The 17,837-nt window shown below is 44.1% G+C and overlaps 1 protein-coding gene across 2 annotated transcripts in view; it reads left to right on the top strand.

The window, feature by feature from the left end:
* Positions 1–17,837, top strand: part of SCAP (SREBF chaperone) — a 47,842-nt gene that overhangs the window by 26,956 nt on the left and 3,049 nt on the right. The window contains exons 14-22 of one of the 2 annotated variants that reach the window (XM_070729339.1): positions 1,221–1,415; positions 2,596–2,797; positions 4,255–4,370; positions 9,502–10,057; positions 10,958–11,043; positions 12,548–12,630; positions 13,759–13,925; positions 15,745–15,825; positions 16,810–17,016. In XM_070729339.1, the coding sequence (XP_070585440.1) occupies positions 1,221–1,415; positions 2,596–2,797; positions 4,255–4,370; positions 9,502–10,057; positions 10,958–11,043; positions 12,548–12,630; positions 13,759–13,925; positions 15,745–15,825; positions 16,810–17,016 (1,693 nt within the window). Of the gene's footprint in view, positions 1–1,220; positions 1,416–2,595; positions 2,798–4,254; positions 4,371–9,501; positions 10,058–10,957; positions 11,044–12,544; positions 12,631–13,758; positions 13,926–15,744; positions 15,826–16,809; positions 17,017–17,837 lie in introns of both variants that reach the window. The other variant, XM_070729338.1, reaches the window with a different exon arrangement.

Below are 17,837 nucleotides of genomic sequence, written 5' to 3'. Positions count from 1 at the left end.
CCCTTCCATTAGCTGGTTACTCTGTGATTGTAATGATACCTGGTCACTTGACTCACCTGAGAATTCTGGGAGTTGAAGTGTGAACTTTTCAAAATTCCCATGGTGGACCAAATTAGTTGTAAACTTCAGGATATGGGGAGCGTCCCACGCAGGCCCCACGCCACCAAAAGGGCTGCCTTCTTCAAGAAATTAATGTCACTTTTGGATCTCGCCGAGAATTCTCAGGTCTTGGATGTGTTATGTTACAAGCGGTGTGCCACAAGAGTCTGTTCTGGGTCCTATTCTTTTTAATATGTTTGTGAGTGACATAGGGGAAGGTTTGGTAGGGAAGGTTTGCCTATTTGCCCATGACTCCAAAGTGTGCAATAGGGTTGATATTCCTGGAGGGGTCTGTAATATGGCAAATGATTTAGCTTTACTAGATAAATGGCCAAAACAATGGAAACTGCAGTTTAATGTTTCCAAATGTCAAATAATGCACTTGGGGAAAAGGAATCCTCAGTCTGAGTATTGTATTGGCAGTTCTGTGCTAGCAAAAACTTCAGAAGAGAAGGATTTAGGGGTAGTGATTTCTGACAGTCTCAAATTGAATGGGTCCAAAGATGGGCTACAAAAATGGTGGAAGGTCTGAAGCATAAAACATATCAGGAAACTCAATCTGTATAGTCTGGAGGACAGAAGGAAAAGGGGGGACGTGATCAAAACATTTAAATATGTTAAATGGTTAAATAAGGTTCAGGAGGGGAGTGTTTTTAATAGAAAAGTGAACCCAAGAACAAGGAGGCACAATCTGAGGTTGGTTGGGGGAAGATTAGAAGTAATGTGAGAAAATATTATTTTACTGAAAGAGTAGTAGATACTTGGAACAAACTTCCAGCAGACGTGGTTGGTAAATCCACAGTAACTGAATGTAAACATGCCTGGGATAAACATAGATCCATCCTAAGATAAAATACAAGAAATAGTAGAAGGGCAGACTAGATGGACCATGAGGTCTTTTTCTGCCATCAATCTTCTATGTTTCTATCTTCTGAATTCTGGATTGTGGCTGTTCAGGGGCTCTGTTGGACAGAACTCTGATTGAAGATGGTGACCTTTGGGACGTTGAGTTCCCGCCATCTGCCTTTAAGAATCCTCCTGGAGGGGTTGGTTTCCCAGCATCCTCCACCCAGAATTCCCTTGGGCGTCTCCTTCTCCAATCAGTTCTTCTCTTTCTCCAGGTACATTAGCATCCTTCCGGTCATCCCTGTCACCCTCTATCTGGACCCCCAAGAGGCCTTAGAGGCGCGTCATCCCCACGAAGCCAAGCGGTACCAGTCCTCTTTCTCATTGGGCGTCGTGAAAGAAGAGCAGGCGGACCGGCTGTCAGAAGAGAAGCCCAGAGGACACAGCCCGCAAGACGTCACCCTCTATAAGTGAGTGAGATAATCCTGGGGGCGGTGTCCCGTTTAATCCAAGACAACACCAGTCGTGGTGTTTTGAGCTCCCACCAAACACAGCCTGTAGGGCCCCAGACACTTCTCCGTGGTCGGAATCTGTCTGCCATCGCAACAGGTTCCTTGTTGTTCTGGCATCTCCTGGATATAGGAGACTGGGATCACGTGACCCGTGTCCCGCGACACTGCAACCGTTGGAAGTGCGAGCCAGTTGGCGAGCGTCCGGATTTTGATCACGTAACCGTAGGAGTGTTGAGACAGGCATAGAAGTGTCAAAAATGGATGTTTCACTGCATTTGTAACTTTGGTTGGTGTTGTGAGTGCTCCTGGTCCACCTCAGATCATGTCAGATACCTTGGACCCGCGGGGTTGCCAGCGGAAGCAGAGAGTGAAGGAGAAAGTGACCTGAGTGACCCTGAGGAACCACTAGAGGGGGCTGGTGTGACAATGGGGGAGTGGCCCCAGTCAGAGGATGAGGAAGACATGAGAGTGGAAAGTCAGTGGATAGACCCTCGTTAGAGAAGATTGCTCAGGAGGCGAGAGGAGTTGCAGAGTGAAAGTGTATTGGCTGAGCCTCTTTGGGGTGTGATGTCACTTCCAGGCAGTATAAAGGCAAAGGATCTTGGGCAGTTGGGTGTGGAGTTTCAGCGTCGTTCAGTGGAAGAGATGTGGGACTGGGGGTGTGATTGAACAAGGTTTTAAAACCATGATTTCTGCCTCAATAACACACGTTCTCTGCTGGATGCTTGTGGCCAGGACTCCGGTGAGCACAGTTCATAGGCTTAAATAATACATGGACTTTGTTATCCAAGGAATGCTGAGTAGGCCAAGTTTGGCGCCTTTCCCGAACATTGTTGATATTTGGTTCCAAAGAGAAAATTAACTCCTTTTTCCTTTCTGTTTAAAATCTGCTTCTTGTTATGGGTGCTTTTCTCAAATAAAGAGTTTGATTTTATCATAAAATAAGGGATTTCTGAGTCAGTGGATTACCCCAAGGGCCGTGCATAGAACAGTCACTAAATGAACTGTTGTAAGCCGAGGACTACGTGTATCTGGGCTACTTTCTCCTCACCTGAAACATCTTTTGGTTCCTACTACGATCTTCGGCATATGGAGAAACAGGCTTCCGGTCTCTTGACGTCTTCTTCTCTCCTTCCAGGGTAGCGGCCCTTGGCCTGGCGTCCGGCATCCTTTTGGTCCTCCTCCTCTTTTGTCTCTACAAAGTCTTGTGCCCGAAGAATTACGGACAGAACGGGCTCTCCCACAGTCGGCGACGAAGAGGGGACCTCCCCTGCGATGATTATGGATACTCGCCTCCCGAGACGGAGATCATCCCGCTGGTCCTCCGAGGCCACCTGATGGTGAGGGTTGCGTTGGGCACGCGGAGGTGATGACGCTAAGCCAAAGGGGTGTCTTAGCTCCCAGTCTTAGCTTCTCAATCATCCAGGTCATGGTTGTCGCAACGGTGCATTTTCAGGAGCCGTCTTAAACTTTCTTGGATTTTTTTTTCCTTGAAGAGGTTTCGCTTCTCATCCGGAGAAGCTCCCTCCATTCCGACTAACAGTTCAGGTCTTCACTCAGAACTGAGGAAGCTTCTCAGGTGAGGAGGGAAACCTCTTCAAGGAAAGTCAGTTGCCTTTTGAAAAAGCATCTGGAGCTTTCTTCAGTGGCTCTACCAAGCTTGAAGAAATGACTCAAGGGAAAAAAGAGAAACAACTTTGGGGCATGTCAGGTGCGAACAGCCGGAGGCACTCGAAGTAAGTAGTAGTGATTTTATTACATTCACAAGCGAAGGTTACAAGTAAGGATAAATCAAACCATAAAATAACAAGCATTTGAATAAAATGAAAAATAAAATGAAAAATAAATTTAAATAAAATAGTAAAATTAAAATAAAATAGAAGAATATATAACATAAAATAAATTGAACAATAAAACAAAAATAAAACATAAAGAAAAATAAAATAATATAAAAAGGAAAATACAAAGTAAAATAGAATAAATTTGAATAAAATAGAATAAAATAATTTAATTAAAATAAAATAGTATAACCTAAAATAAATTGAATATTAAAATAAAAATAAAATAGAATAATAAAATAATATAATGAAAATAAAATAGAAGAATATAATAAATGAAAATAAATCAATAAAATAACATAAATAAAATAGAATATATTTTATATATTCTATATGTTCTATTATATATAAAATAAAATTTAAAATAATACAATATAATTACAATAAAATAGAATACAATAGAATACTATAAAACAGAATGCAATAGAATACAATAAAATAAAATAACATAGACTAGAATAATAAAATCAAAATAGAAGAATAAAATAATGTAAAATATAGAATCAAATAGAAGGATAAAGTAATGTTTGTTTGTTGGTTTGTCCGAGTCTATACAGAGGGGCGGCATACAAATCCAATAAATAATAATAATAATTATTATTATTATGCCTCCCCTCTCCTATTACTATTGCTAAAATAGTAAAATTAATAGAAAAATAATACGAATTAAAGGCAAGCTAATGCAGGGAATCTGTGACTTAAACAATTCATTTAGTGACCGTTTGAAGTTAACAACCACACTGAAGAAAGTGACGTACAATTCTTTTTCATACTTAATGGCTGCGGTTGAGTCCTTGTCTTTAGCTCCAGCTCCTGCCGAGGAAACGAAATAACGCCTTTACTTGGTGTCCTGCCAGTGGCGGTGATGTCACCGGCGAACGCTTTGAGCCCAGGGCCGCCTTGTTTGCTTCTGACCCCAGCGCGACAACTTCTTGCTGATTTCTTGACCTGTTTTGCAGGACATCGAATGCTTGGCTAGCGATGGGATGCTGCTGGTCAGTTGTTGTCTGGTGGGCCAGATCCGTGTGTGGGATGCACAGACGGGTGACTGCCTGACCGTAATTCCTAAGCAAGGGTGAGTCTCGCTACGGCGGCCGCTGATCTCAGGTTCCCAGCCTGGTTGTTCCCCTTAACCTACCGCCAACATTTCCCCTCTAACAACTATGCATCGCGCTGCTTCCCACAATCGTACGTTTATTTATTTATTTATTTATTTATTTATTTATTTATTACTTAGATTTGTATGCCGCCCCTCTCCGAAGACTCGGGGCGGCTCACAACATGTAAAAACAAATCATAAGCAATCAGACAAATTTAAAATATTTAAATATTTAAAAAACCCCATATGCTAACAGTCACACACACAGACATACCATGCATAAATTAAACGTGCCCAGGGGGAGATGTTTCAGTTCCCCCATGCCTGACGGCAAAGGTGGGTTTTAAGGAGTCTACGGAAGGCAGGAAGAGTAGGGGCAGTTCTAATCTCTGGGGGGAGTTGGTTCCAGAGGGCCGGGGCCGCCACAGAGAAGGCTCTTCCCCTGGGGCCCGCCAACCGACATTGTTTAGTTGACGGGACCCGGAGAAGGCCCACTCTGTGGGACCTAATCGGTCGCTGGGATTCGTGCGGCAGGAGGCGGTCTCGGAGATATTCTGGTCCAATGCCATGAAGGGCTTTAAAGGTCATAACCAACACGTTCAGGTGCATTGGCTACCAGTCAACCCAGAACTACATCGGTTCATGCAAGACCCTCATTCGTATAACAACTTCGGAGAATGCTCTTTGGCGGCAACCCACACGGTTCTCGCACAATTTTCAGAGACGCTTGAGGTCGTGTGAGAGCAACGGCCCTTTTGTACATCTTCCGGAGCGTGCAACTGAGAGCAGGTTTTGTGCAGTTGAGGAAAATTGCGCGAGAGCAGAGTGTGCTTTCAAGAATCGTTTTTTTTCTGGGTGTCTCCAACATTTTACTCAAATGTCACATGTCAGCATTAATGTTTGTGCCAAAGGCTCGCCAACACTGACGTATGCAAAGGTGCAAAATCTATTTGACAAACTTTCCTGCGAGGTGTTTCTCCATATTTCAGGTAGTCCTTGACTTACAACGCTTCATTTAGTGACCGTTGGAAGCCAAAACAGCACTGAAAAAAGGACATGATCATTTTTCACATATAAATAAAAAATAAAATATTTTATTGTCATTGTATGTATATGCACAGTGCACCCATGCAGCGAAATTCGTATGACGCCCAAGACCGATCTCAACATGCATCACAATCCGAAAGAACATGGTCAACCCGCCACAATTTCCCACCTGAACTATCCAACATCCATACAACAGACCACGTAGTATTGTCCAGCAGTTCACTGACAGTGACCCTCTAGTACACTGTTAAGTGCAATTATATCTCTGGGATAAAAACTGTTCAGAAAACATGTGGTTTGAGTTTTAATTGTAATAATAGTTTTAATTTAATTTTAAAAGTTTTAATTTTAATATACGACCTTTACATCATTGTCACTTAACAGATTTGTAAAATGGGACAAAATTCACTTAGCAACATTTTTTGGGGGCTCCATTGCGGTCATAAATTGAGGACTACCTGTCCATAGCAGGCAAACTAGTAGAATATCTCATGGGTAATGTCATATGTGCAAGTGGAGTCAGTTTAGAGGGATAGTGGCAGCATTGTGGTTCCGTTCCTTGACTCATCCTGCCTGTTGGTCTTCCTGGGTTCTGGATGCTCCAACACTGGGTGATTTTTAAAAAAGATTGGACAAGCATTTATCTGGAATGGTCAAAGGCCTCCTGCTTGAGCAGGGGGTCAGACTAGATGACCTCTAAGGTTCCTTCCAACTAAGTTCTTTTTGTAAAAAAAAATATCTCACATTTTATATGTCACAATAGTTCTTGAAGCAAGTCTAGCGCCTTTTGTATATATTGTTTTTCTATTTATACAGTTTGTACATTATCTTGCAATATTTTCTAGTTCTACATCTTCATCCCACACTTTCTCTTCAACATCATATCATCAATCCAATCCTACCACTTGTTCTGTCGGGCTCTCTGGCAGACTCCTCCCAAAAATGCACAAGTACAAATTTCAGACACACACACACGTTTGAAAATTCAAAACAATGTTCTTTATAATGAAAATTCCCTTAACCCAAGCCCTCTTTTGGTATAGCAAAGAGCCCTCGTCTCCAAACAAACTGGTAATTGGTACAAGTCCCTTATCAGTCCTGTGATACTTAGCTTGCAGCTGTGAGGCAATTCACAGTCCTTCTTCTTCCACAAAGTGAAACACACTTGGCTCTGGTTTAGTTTCAAAGCGGGGAAAAATCAGCACACAAAAGGTCAAAGTCATTTAATCCTTTCACATTTATTGATATTAGTTTAGTTTCTTTCTGCATTTTCCTATTACCTTGTGGGTATTTAGTTTTTCCTTTCTTTTATAGCTCTCTTTCTTTTTTTGGAGTATAAGATGCTAAAAGGTGCATCTTATACTTTGAAAATATGGTATTATCTTTCTCCCTGTACAGCATTGGTTCTTCTTTCGTAGCTTTATAAATGGTATCTCTAATTTTTTTCCTTGTGACCCTGATGTGCACTGCTCTGGGTAAATGATGGCGTTTATCATTTCTTGTCTATCTTTCTGCAAGACTTCCGCTATCATTTCTGCCATTATTCCTCCCAAGTCTTCTTTGGTTTCCATCCCATTTTGGAACTGCAAATAATAGGAAGATTGATCCATTTCCAGACGTATCATGGAGTTTTCTAATTCTTTGTTGGCGGTCGTCATTTTGGGCCCATCTTTTCTAACTTTTTCTCCATTTGCTCAGTCTTTGTTTCTACCAGTTTTATATTTCATTTTTTTTGGATTGCTCCTTGAATCAATTCCCTTTTTTTTGTCTAGTTTCTGAATATCTGATTTTAATTTAACATGGTTCTGTGATATTACTCTCTGCAGTCTCACCATGGTTTCCTGCATCATTACAAGTGTGGAATTCATTGTCTACATTACTGATGTACCACCTATTTTTTTCAACGGTCAACATCTCTTCTATTGAGCGCTTTTTGTTGCTACTGTAGGATTAGATGATGCTTTCCCCCTGCTCTCAAGGTTATTGTAGTTATAGCTGACATTTCCTTTATTAGTTTATTTTGTTCCCCTAAGATTTTATATATCCTTCCCCAAATCACCATCCAGTATTTATATATTATATATACTTTTATGTTACTAATATTTCCCCCCTTCTAAAATTACTTTCTCTATGCCTATAAATTTATGACTATATATGATTCCACTAATAAGTATCATTATAATTTGAATATACCAGAAATTCAATAGATCTTATACATTTTTCTAACTAAGTTTATGTATTTCTTCTAACAGCACATCTATTATTGGTCTATGGCTTTTAGTTTATAAATTCTCTATTATTATTCTATGAAAAATATATCATTGTACTATCTAATAAATATTAATTATATTATAAATTAACCTTAATATACAGTATTTAATTATATTATCTATATGATAATAATGTTACTATTATATAGTATAATAATAAATATCAATCATAATATACTTACTCTAAAATATTTGTCTATATTGTATTATAAATATTAATTTATTCAATATATTTATATGCAGAATCAACTATACCAATATGTCTATAAATGTCTTATTTTAAAAATAAGCAAAAAGTTTGGATGAAAAGTTAATATTATAGGTGGTATTATAGTCTAACAAATTTTGTGAGTAGGAAGAGAGAAGAAGGAAAAGGAAGGAAAAGAAGGTGATCCCGAATTAATATAGAATAATATTATAACAGTCTAATTAGCAATGTAACAATTTTAATGGTTACTTATTCAGAGGTTAACTTTGCACCACTTCTCCAGCAATATAAGTTTCAAATCTCAAAGTTCTTCTAAGTTCACAATATTGGGCCTCGTTCTCAGCACCGGCTCTGACATGTTTGTGCCTCGTCATCCGCCACTCTTGCTTTTCTCCACTTCCTCCCTTTCCACCCCTCCTTCTAGTATTACACTGTTCACTGGAGTGTTGGTTTTGGGTTTTTACTTTCCGTTAGTCCTGAATTAAGTCCGTGTCTGGTGCACAAGGTTGTCTCCTTTCATTTTCCCCTAGCAGTCGTCTCCCATAAAAACTCTGGGCTCCACCATCTTTCTTCGGGTGGAATCGCTGCTCACTCGTTTGGAGGCGTATCCCCGGTTCACCAATATCCGTCCTATCTTGTTTCTCCTTCGGAAGCGTTATTCACCGTCTCTCTTTTCTTGCACGCTCACTCTTTCTCGTTTTATTCAAGTCCTTCCTTGTATCTAATCTCTTTCTCAGTCGCCGCTAAGTTCCGTCCGGAGCTTCATTCTTTGCCATAAAAGTTTAGACCGCTCACTTGATGATTCTCTCCGCAGCCAATGTGGGACCCCACACTCTCGGATCGGGCGTAGACTGCTTAAATAATTCTGCTCCCAAGTCTCTTGCGGATAGTTACGGCTTCTGGTCCGCCATGTTAGAGTAACATGACGGGGCGCTTTCACACTGGATTAAAGAGGGAGCCCTTCGCTTCAGCGGGCAGCTGCTCTTCACAATGCTGTCGCTCAGGATGCTCCTCTGCTTCACCAATGTCCTCCAAACTTCCTGTGCCTCGAAAGGTCTCCAAACGGGAAGCAAAGCAGTTTCAAAGGACAGAGGTCGTCCTCCTCCTTCTACACCGCCGAATGTCACCACCGGAAATTCACTCTAACTCACTTCTATGGTTATGTAAGTGTCTCCTGGTCTAGCAGGAGGTCCCTTCCAACTCTGCTATTCTGTGATACCGTAAAGATCTCATGCTCAAACAGCAAGCTGGACTAGATGACCTCCAAGCTCCCTTTCGTTTTTCTATGATTCTGTCAGATCCTCCTGCTCAAACGGGGCCGGACTAGACCTCCAAATTCTCCTTTATTCTATTATTCTGGAAGTATCTGCTGCTTGAGCAGGGGGCTGGACTAGATGCCCTCCATGGTCCCGTCCATTATTCTATGATTCTATCAGATCATCCTGCTCAAACGTAGCTGGATTAGACCTCCAGAATCCCCTTCTTTATTCTATTATTCTGGAACGGTCTGCTGCTTGAGCAGGGGGTCGGACTAGATGCCCTCCAGAGGTCCCTCCCACTCTGTCATTCTGCTTCTTTTCAGCCTGCCCCGGGAGAACAGCAGCAGTGTCCTTGATTTCCAGGACGGCTGGGATTACAGCCCCGACGGCCGCAGTGGGCCAGAAGACGCTTGGGACGGCAGCCCCCCATTCCGTCGGACCCGGAGCCCGCTGCCGCCTCTCCTCTTCAGCGACCAGCCCGATCTCTCTTCTCTGATCGACACCAATTTCTTGGAGCAAACCAAGAGCGGGACGCCGGGCCCCCGTCTCCGCACTGTCAGCGGGCGCCCGGATGGCTACGACTTCGGCAGCCTGGTGGGAAGAGTCTGTGAGGAGGGACCCCCAAACTGTACGACGTTCTTGCGCCCCTCTGCCGTTGCTAAGCAGGGCGGCTCCCAGAGCAAGGGAGGGTGGCCCCAAGTCGGTGAGGACCCGGGATGCCTCCTGCGACGGTGCAGTTTAGGGGGCGATGAGCCCTTCGGGGTCACGGGGAAGAGCACCCCTCCAATATCCTGGCAGGGTGACCTGGACAGCTCCGTTTGGAGTTTAGAACTTCAAGGGAATCTCATTCTGGCCGGCCGGAGCAACGGGAGGCTGGAGGTAAGGAGAGTCCTCACTTTACAATGTTTTTCAGCTTTAACGACTGTCGCAGCCTCTCTGATCAAAATTCAGCGGGTTGGCCAGTGACTCGAATTTATTATTTATTTATTATTTATTAATCAGATTTCTATGCTGCCCTTCTCTGGACACTTGGGGCAGCTTGCAACATGTAAAAAACAGTGATTTACAATAAAATTAATCCAATTAATATAGAATTACATGGCTATCTAAAATCCTCAATTGATTAAAAAATAATCAGTTACATCCATTCTTACAACAATCACACAACCATTTGTTGGCCAGGGACCAAGATTTAATCAGCCCAAGACTGGCGGCATAAAATGCGTCTTAAGACTCTTGCGGAAGGCGAGGAGGTTGGGAGCTGATTCCAGAGGGTTGGGGCCCCCCCCAGAGAAGGCTCTTCCCCTAGGCTCTGCCAAGCAACATTGTCTAGTTGACGGGACCTGGAGAAGGCTGATTCCTGGGACCTCACCAGTCGCTAGGATCCATTTATGATATCAAAGTAATGCCCCACGACCTGCTTTTACGACCTGCGAAGCCAGATTCACTTAACAACCAGCTGACTAACTTAACAAATGCAGTGATTCGTTTAACAACGGCGGGAAGCAAAGTTCCAAAACAGACAATGTTTCACTTAAGCCAGATAAATTTTAGGCTCGGTTACAGTCATAAATTGAGGACTCATTATAGGATAACTTCAACTTACAACATTTGTTTAGTCATAAAATGAGGCACAATGCAATTTGCAACTGTCAGCCCCAAGGGTCGGAAGTGACGAAAAGGGGATTCAGAGAATTAAAAATTGTCTAGTCCCCCCCAAATATTTGGGGGTGACAATTCCCCCCTGGATGCCGTGGCTTCCCTCTGTCTCTTCCGCAGGTCTGGGATGCCATTGAGGGGGCCTTGCAGTGCAGCAGCGAGGACGGGACGTCTGGCATCACTTCCCTGGTCTTCGTGAGTGACAGGTAAGGATTTGGAAGATCCGGAGGGGGGGGGGGTTGCGCACTCAGGCCTGCAGGGTTTCAGATACAGAGAGAAGAGAATATTGGTAGCTCAAGGAGGAAGTGTGGGGGTCCTGGAGGGTCTCAGAGCTGGGGGGAGTTTCTTGCAGACATCTCATGACCCAACTAGGGAACATCACCAGTGCTCTCGAAGGGAGTGCAGTTGGCTCGTTTTTAATATATTCGTTTTTACAGGGTGGAAAACAGGGAAATCAGGGAATTATTAGGGAAATCAGCGGTTCAGGAAATATCAGGGAATTATCAGGGAATTCTTGAAAAAAAACAGAATAAATCAGGGGATTTGTTTTAAAATGTTTAAAAGTCAGAAAAATCATGTATGTATATATTTTTAAAAGACGGATCGCGCTGCCTGGCAGAGTCAAGCAAAAATGAGTATAACTGGCCACAACTTGCTTCCTCAGCTACCGATATTTCTCCACGGAATAAATAATGAATATATTAATATATAATGAATGTGTGTGTGTGTATGTATGTTTTTTTTCTGTTGGATCACCCTGGTATAATTTTAAAAATTCAGCAAAAACGTGTGATACATATATACCTACCTACCTACCTACCTACACACACACACACACACACACACACACACACACACACACAAAAGGAGCTGTGATGTTCCTTCAATATACCAGGGTGATTCGACACAAAATGTAACCCTCCCCTGGTGCAGAGCTGAAGGGATTGGATACTGTAGCCTAGAGGTTAATTCTCTGCCTTACAAGGCAAAGGTTGCAGGTTCAAGTCCCAGTGGGTATGGCTAGCTGATGAGGCCAAAACAAGGCTGAAATAGATCTATCCTAGTCTCCCTTAATTTTCAAATTCAGCAAAAACGTGACATATATATATATATATATATATATATATATATGTTTTTTCTGTCGGATCAAAGCCACGGGGTCAAATCCCAGTAAGCTGATGAGGCCAGAACAAGGCTGAAATAGCGCTATCCTAGTCTCCCTTAATTTTAAAAATTTAGCAAAAACATGTGATACCTACCTACCTACCTACCTACATACATACATACACACACACACACACATTCATACATACACACAAACACACACACATGTATATGTATATGTAAATAAGGAATTAGTAATAAACAAGTAATAAATAAGTAATAAGTAAATAATGTAATAATGTAATATACATAAGATAATATATATGAATAATAAATAAATAATATAATAAAATTAATAATAATGGATATAGTTGGGTCATGAAATGTCTGCAAGGGAACCACCAGCTCAGAGAGACCCACGAACCCCACGGTCCTTCCTCTTCCTCCTTCTCTTCTTCTTCCTCCTCTTCCTTTTCCTCCCCAAACTCCAGTCCTTCCTATCATGGAGGATTTCTTTGTTAAAAAAGGATGAAAAATTGAAATTACATTTGAATTGTATGTGCAGCCGAGACATGTTGTGTTTCTTGGTGTTTCCCCTTGGAGCAGGATTGTGGCTGCCAGGCTGAACGGCTCCCTCGATTTTTATTCTTTGAGGACCCCCCTGTCCACGCCCCACTCTCCCTTCCCAGGTAGGTGAAGCAGGCCAGCTGGGGGATGCTGGGAGTTGGAGTCCATCCTTTCTTAAAGCACGCTGGCTGGGGTGACTCTCCTCTGCTCCTAAATCCTCTTGGGTTTTAAATCGAGATTCCTTGTGTTACACTTGTCTGAGCATTTTACAAAATAGTCTTGCAGATGCATAAAACACCCACCGCAGAGCGAAATTAGTGCATTTTCAGGAAACGGTGCTTGTTCAATTTCTTCCTTTCTCTTTTTTCTCTTTCCACTGACCCTTCCCCTCTCTGCCTAATCTTTCCCCCCTCTCTTCTGTCTTTCTCTCTCCTTTTCTCTGTTCCTCTCTTCATTCTTACTTCCTCACTTTGTCTCTCTCTCTACTTTTCTCTTTCTCTCTCTCTCTGTCTCCTTCTGTTACGTTCTAACACCAAGCCCCTCAGGAATCAAATTCAGACCAACAAACGTAGATAATAAAAGGTTTATTATGTACACATATGTACAAGGAAAGTCTTTTGAATAAAGGAAAAGCATCTAAACGTCTTTTGCCAAAATCAGCAGGGGGAGTTCTACCTGGGAGTCCCAGAAAAGCACAAATAATAATTACGCAGCTGGAAATAATCAGAAGCAAAGAGGCACCGGAATAATCTTTGAAGTTCAGAGTCTTTCTTAAAGCCAAAAATGTTCTTTCAAACACAAGACAACGATCAGGAAGCTGGAAGCCGGAATAATCCATTGTTCATTGCACTGGGGTGTGGCTCTGCTCACTCCTAAATACCACGAGGGCGTGACTCATTACCCAGCAGTACTATTCATGAGTGACTCTTCTCCTAGCCAACCATTCATGTCTCTTAGATGCCCTTCATACCCGAGCATCCAGAATAGGCTCCTCCTCTTCCCCTGAATCACTTAAGGCAGGAAGTGCTGATTCATTCCTGACAGGAAGTGCTGACTCACTCATGCCAGGAAGTGCAGAAGGCCCTGGTTGTACTGACCCTGACCCCTCATCAATTGCCTTGTAACTCTCAGGTGCTAGGAACACAGGACACTTGCCTGGCCCCTCCACAGCCTCTGCGTCCCCTGAATCCATTTGTGCAGGACACGAGTGAATCACCCTTCCTTCCTTCCCTCTCTTTCTCTCTTTCAAGCCACCCCAGGACGGAACAGCCTCTCGTCCCCACCAGTCTACGGTGCCAGCGACCTCCTCACCTGTCAGCTGACCCACACCGTGACCTGCGCTCACCAAAAACCCATTACCGCCCTGAAGGCCGCAGCCGGCCGGTTGGTGACCGGTAGCCAGGACCACACTCTCCGAGTAAGGAAGGCTTGAGGGGGGCAGGGACGGGACGGGACCCACATGTCCAGGTTCTTGTGGGAGTCTCGAACTCTGAACCTGGCCTGGTAGAAGCAAGTGAGATGGCTTCACCAGACCTTCTCAAGAAGAACTAAAGAACCTTTGTGGGCCAATATTGGGGCAGAGCTCCTGGAGGAGTGGTGCAGTGGCCTAGAGGTTTATTATTATTATTATTATTATTATTATTATTATTATTATTATTATTATTATTATATTATTATTATTATTATTATTATTATTATGAGCCGCCCCAAGTCTTCAGAGAGTGGCGGCATACAAATCTAATTAATATTATTATTAATAATAATAATAATAATAATAATAATAATATTATTATTAATTAGATTTGTATGCCGTCCCTCTCTGAAGACTTGGGGTGGCTCACAGGATACAATATAAAACAGTGAATACAAAAACAAATCTAATTAATTAAAAAACTAAGCTAAAAACCCAATATATTAAAATCAATCAAACAAATTCAATTGCAGCCATACATCACATTTATTGGCCAGGGGGTCTAAATCTTATTGCCCCAGGCCTGGTGACACAAGTGAGTCTTAAGACTTGCAAAAGGTGAGGAGGGTGGGGGCAGTGTGAATCTCTGGGGGGAAGCTGATTCCAGAGGGCTGGGCCCCCCACAGAGAAGGCTCTTCCCCTGGGCCCTGTCAAGCGACATTGTCTAGTTGATGGGACCTGGAGAAGTGTGGGGATGTGCTATGGGGTTTTGACCCAGATGTAATCTAAGGGACTGAGAGTTGGAATTGTTGTCAGTGAACCAAAACAGCATTCCGAGAAATAAAACAATTCCACGCCTGTGCTTCTCACCGGGTAAGATTTATGAACGGCCATGTCTGGATTCGATTGGAATCATTCCAACTCTGAGTCCCTTAGATGACATCCGGGTCAAAACCCCATCTCACACCCCCACACCCACAAGTGCAGTCATGAGGACCAGTGCTATGCAGGATTCCAGATTCCTTCCTGTGTTCGTTACTATGGCATCTGGAGAAAGGAGTGTGTGGTGGCATCTCTCTCTCACTCCCAAACTGTGTCAGGCCAACCTTGGACTTCATAGAATGACTTTAGACCTGACGCCAACTCTGTGGGACTTAACGGTCGCTGGGATTCATGCGGCAGAAGGCGGTCCCGCAAGTAATCTGGCCCAATGCCATGTAGGGCTTTGCAGGTCATAACCAACACCTTGAATTGTCCAGAAACCAATTGGCAACCAATGCAGGCTGCGGGATGTTGGAGAAACATGGGCATGTTGTCTGGGGAGGCCCATGACCGCTCGCTCGCACGGCTTCATTTTGTACAACTTGAAGTTTCCGAACACTCTTCAAAGGTAGCCCCACATAGAGAGCATTGCAGTAGTCAAACCTTGAGATACTTGCCTCATAATCAGGAGGCTGTAAATTCGATGGTAGGTAAGAGGCTGATGTTTCTCTCTCTTTCGGCACAAGGAAAATATACTGTTGTGAGCCGCCCGGAGTCTGCAGAGAGGGCGGCATACAAATCTAATAAATAATAATGATAATAATACCAGCTACAAAAACTCCTCATGGGCAACAGGAAGGGCATCGGGGCAGTAAACACTCAGTTCCATTCAGTTGGCTCAGCTCCACTCCCACAAGGGATTACAGGTCATTAAACAACAAACAACAACTGTTAGCTCTTGGAGGGGTCCTCTGGTCTTGCGTGCTGTCAGTCCTTTAGCAAACCAGGCAAGCCAGGAGGGGAGCAATGGGTCATTTGCTCAACACCGTTCTTCTCCACGTAGGTGTATCGCCTAGAAGACTCTTGTTGTCTCTTCACCCTACAAGGCCACTCGGGCGCCATCACAGCCGTCTACATAGACCAGGTACGGGTGACAAAAAACCGGGAGGGGGTGGTGGAGGGGCGGCTGCCAGCCCCGGCAGTAGAAGAGGGGATTGGCTGGAGGGCATTGAGGAGGGGCATTGTGCAAGGGGGTGGGACCTCCCAAGATCCCATCCAGCTCTTTACCGATTAAATCAGAGGGCGTCCTCAGAGAGACCGGCTCTTCTGGGCTCTTGGCTGCTTCATGTCGTAACATTGGGGGGATCTTTCAAGAAGAGACTGGGCAGACACTTGTGTGAAATGATAGACGGTCTCCTGCTAGAGCAAGGAGGCTGGAGTAGAATACATCAGTGTTTTTCAACCAGTGTGCCGTGGCACACTAGTGTGCCGTGAGACATGGTCAGGTGTGCCGCGAAGCTCAGAGAGAGAAAGAAAGCAAGAGAGAGAGAAAGAAAGAGAAAGAAACCAAGAGAGAGAGAAAGAGAACAAGAGAAAGAAAGCAATAGAGAGAGAGAGAGGAAGGGAAGGAGAGAGAGAGAAAGACATAGAGGGAGGTAGGGAGGGAGAGAGAGAAAAAAAGAGAGGATTGGTTTATTTAAATTGAATTTTGAATTCTGAAACTAAAAGTCCATCCCAGCGTTATGGTCTACCTCTCATCTTCCTCCTCCTCCTCTCTATCACCCTCCCCCCCTCCCTCCCTCCCTCCTTTCCATCCATTTCTTCCTTCCTTCCTTCTCCTTCCTTTCCTTCCTTCCTTCTTTCCTCCCTCCCTCTTTTCCATCCATTTCTTTCTCCTTCCTTCCTTTTCTTTTCTCCCTCCCTCCTTTCTATCCATTTCTTTCTCCTTCCTTCCTTCCTTCCTTCCTTCTTTCCTCCCTCCCTCCTTTCCATCCATTCCTTCCTTCCTTCCTTCCTTCTTACTTTCTTTTTTTTTCTTTCTTCATTCCTTTCCCTTCCATCCACCCATCCATCCCCTCCCTGGGTCAAGGACAAAAGTAGACCTGATTTCTTTATGTTCCCCCTGCAGACCATGGTGTTGGCGAGTGGTGGCCAGGACGGTGCCATCTGCCTCTGGGACGTGCTGACCGGCAGCCGAGTGAGCCACATCTGTGCACACAGAGGCGATGTGACCTCCCTGACATGCACCACCTCGTGCGTCATCAGCAGTGGCCTGGACGACGTCATCAGTATCTGGGACCGGGCCTTGGGGATCAAACATTACTCCATTCAGCAGGTGGGGTTCCCTGCCTGGGGGTGTGGATCAGGGGTGGCAAACTCAGTTTCATTGAGGGACATCAGAACTGTGTTTTTTGGAGGGGGGGGCAGGGTGACGTGACCAGCTCAATGTTATTCATTCTCCCCCCACCCCTGAGAAGCCACAGATGCTCCCGGTCAGTGTTCCAAGTAACATCCGAGAAATAAATCAGAGCCCAAACCTCAACATTCTTCCAAATTCCAATTTAACAGAACCATGTTGGTTATGAACTGTAGTCAACCAAATAGTAACTTTTCGTACAGTTCTCCACCCAGATTAAGGTTCATCCCTTGTCCCCACACCCACAAGTTCATCAGGTGGACCACTCCAGCTTCTCTCAACATCCACGGCCCACCCCTGTACTTCCGGCTGTTGTTGAACAAAGGATGACCTTGAATCCTCTGGAAGGAATTTGTTGTGGCTAGTATCTTTCCCTCTCATGCAACAACCGCCCCTCCCCAATTCCCATAGCACTTTTCTACTTCTGGCAGCCCAAAGCCCCTAACTCGAAATGATGGCTTCGGCCTGTCACTCCTGACATGAGTGACATCGAGCTGGCCATGCCATGGCCCAGGGACTGGGGGCTCTTGGTCAAGATGAGGGGTATAAAATTCAAGGCTTTGCAGGCCAGATCTTGCCCAACAGGGTGCTTAGATTCGGCCCCTCAAGGCCGCCCTGCAAACAGCAAAGGACCAGCCCACCCAGCGCCTCTGCCAGCGAAAAAGCAGCTGGGGGGGTCGTGTGCAGCCCTCGCAAGCTGTTTTTGCCGGTGGAGGCACCGCCGGCCAGTCGTTCACTGT

The sequence above is a fragment of the Erythrolamprus reginae genome, chromosome Z, assembly GCF_031021105.1.
Source record: "Erythrolamprus reginae isolate rEryReg1 chromosome Z, rEryReg1.hap1, whole genome shotgun sequence".
Lineage (NCBI taxonomy): Eukaryota > Metazoa > Chordata > Lepidosauria > Squamata > Dipsadidae > Erythrolamprus > Erythrolamprus reginae.
Note: the sequence above shows the minus strand (reverse complement) of the source record. Positions and strands in the feature narration are given on the sequence as shown.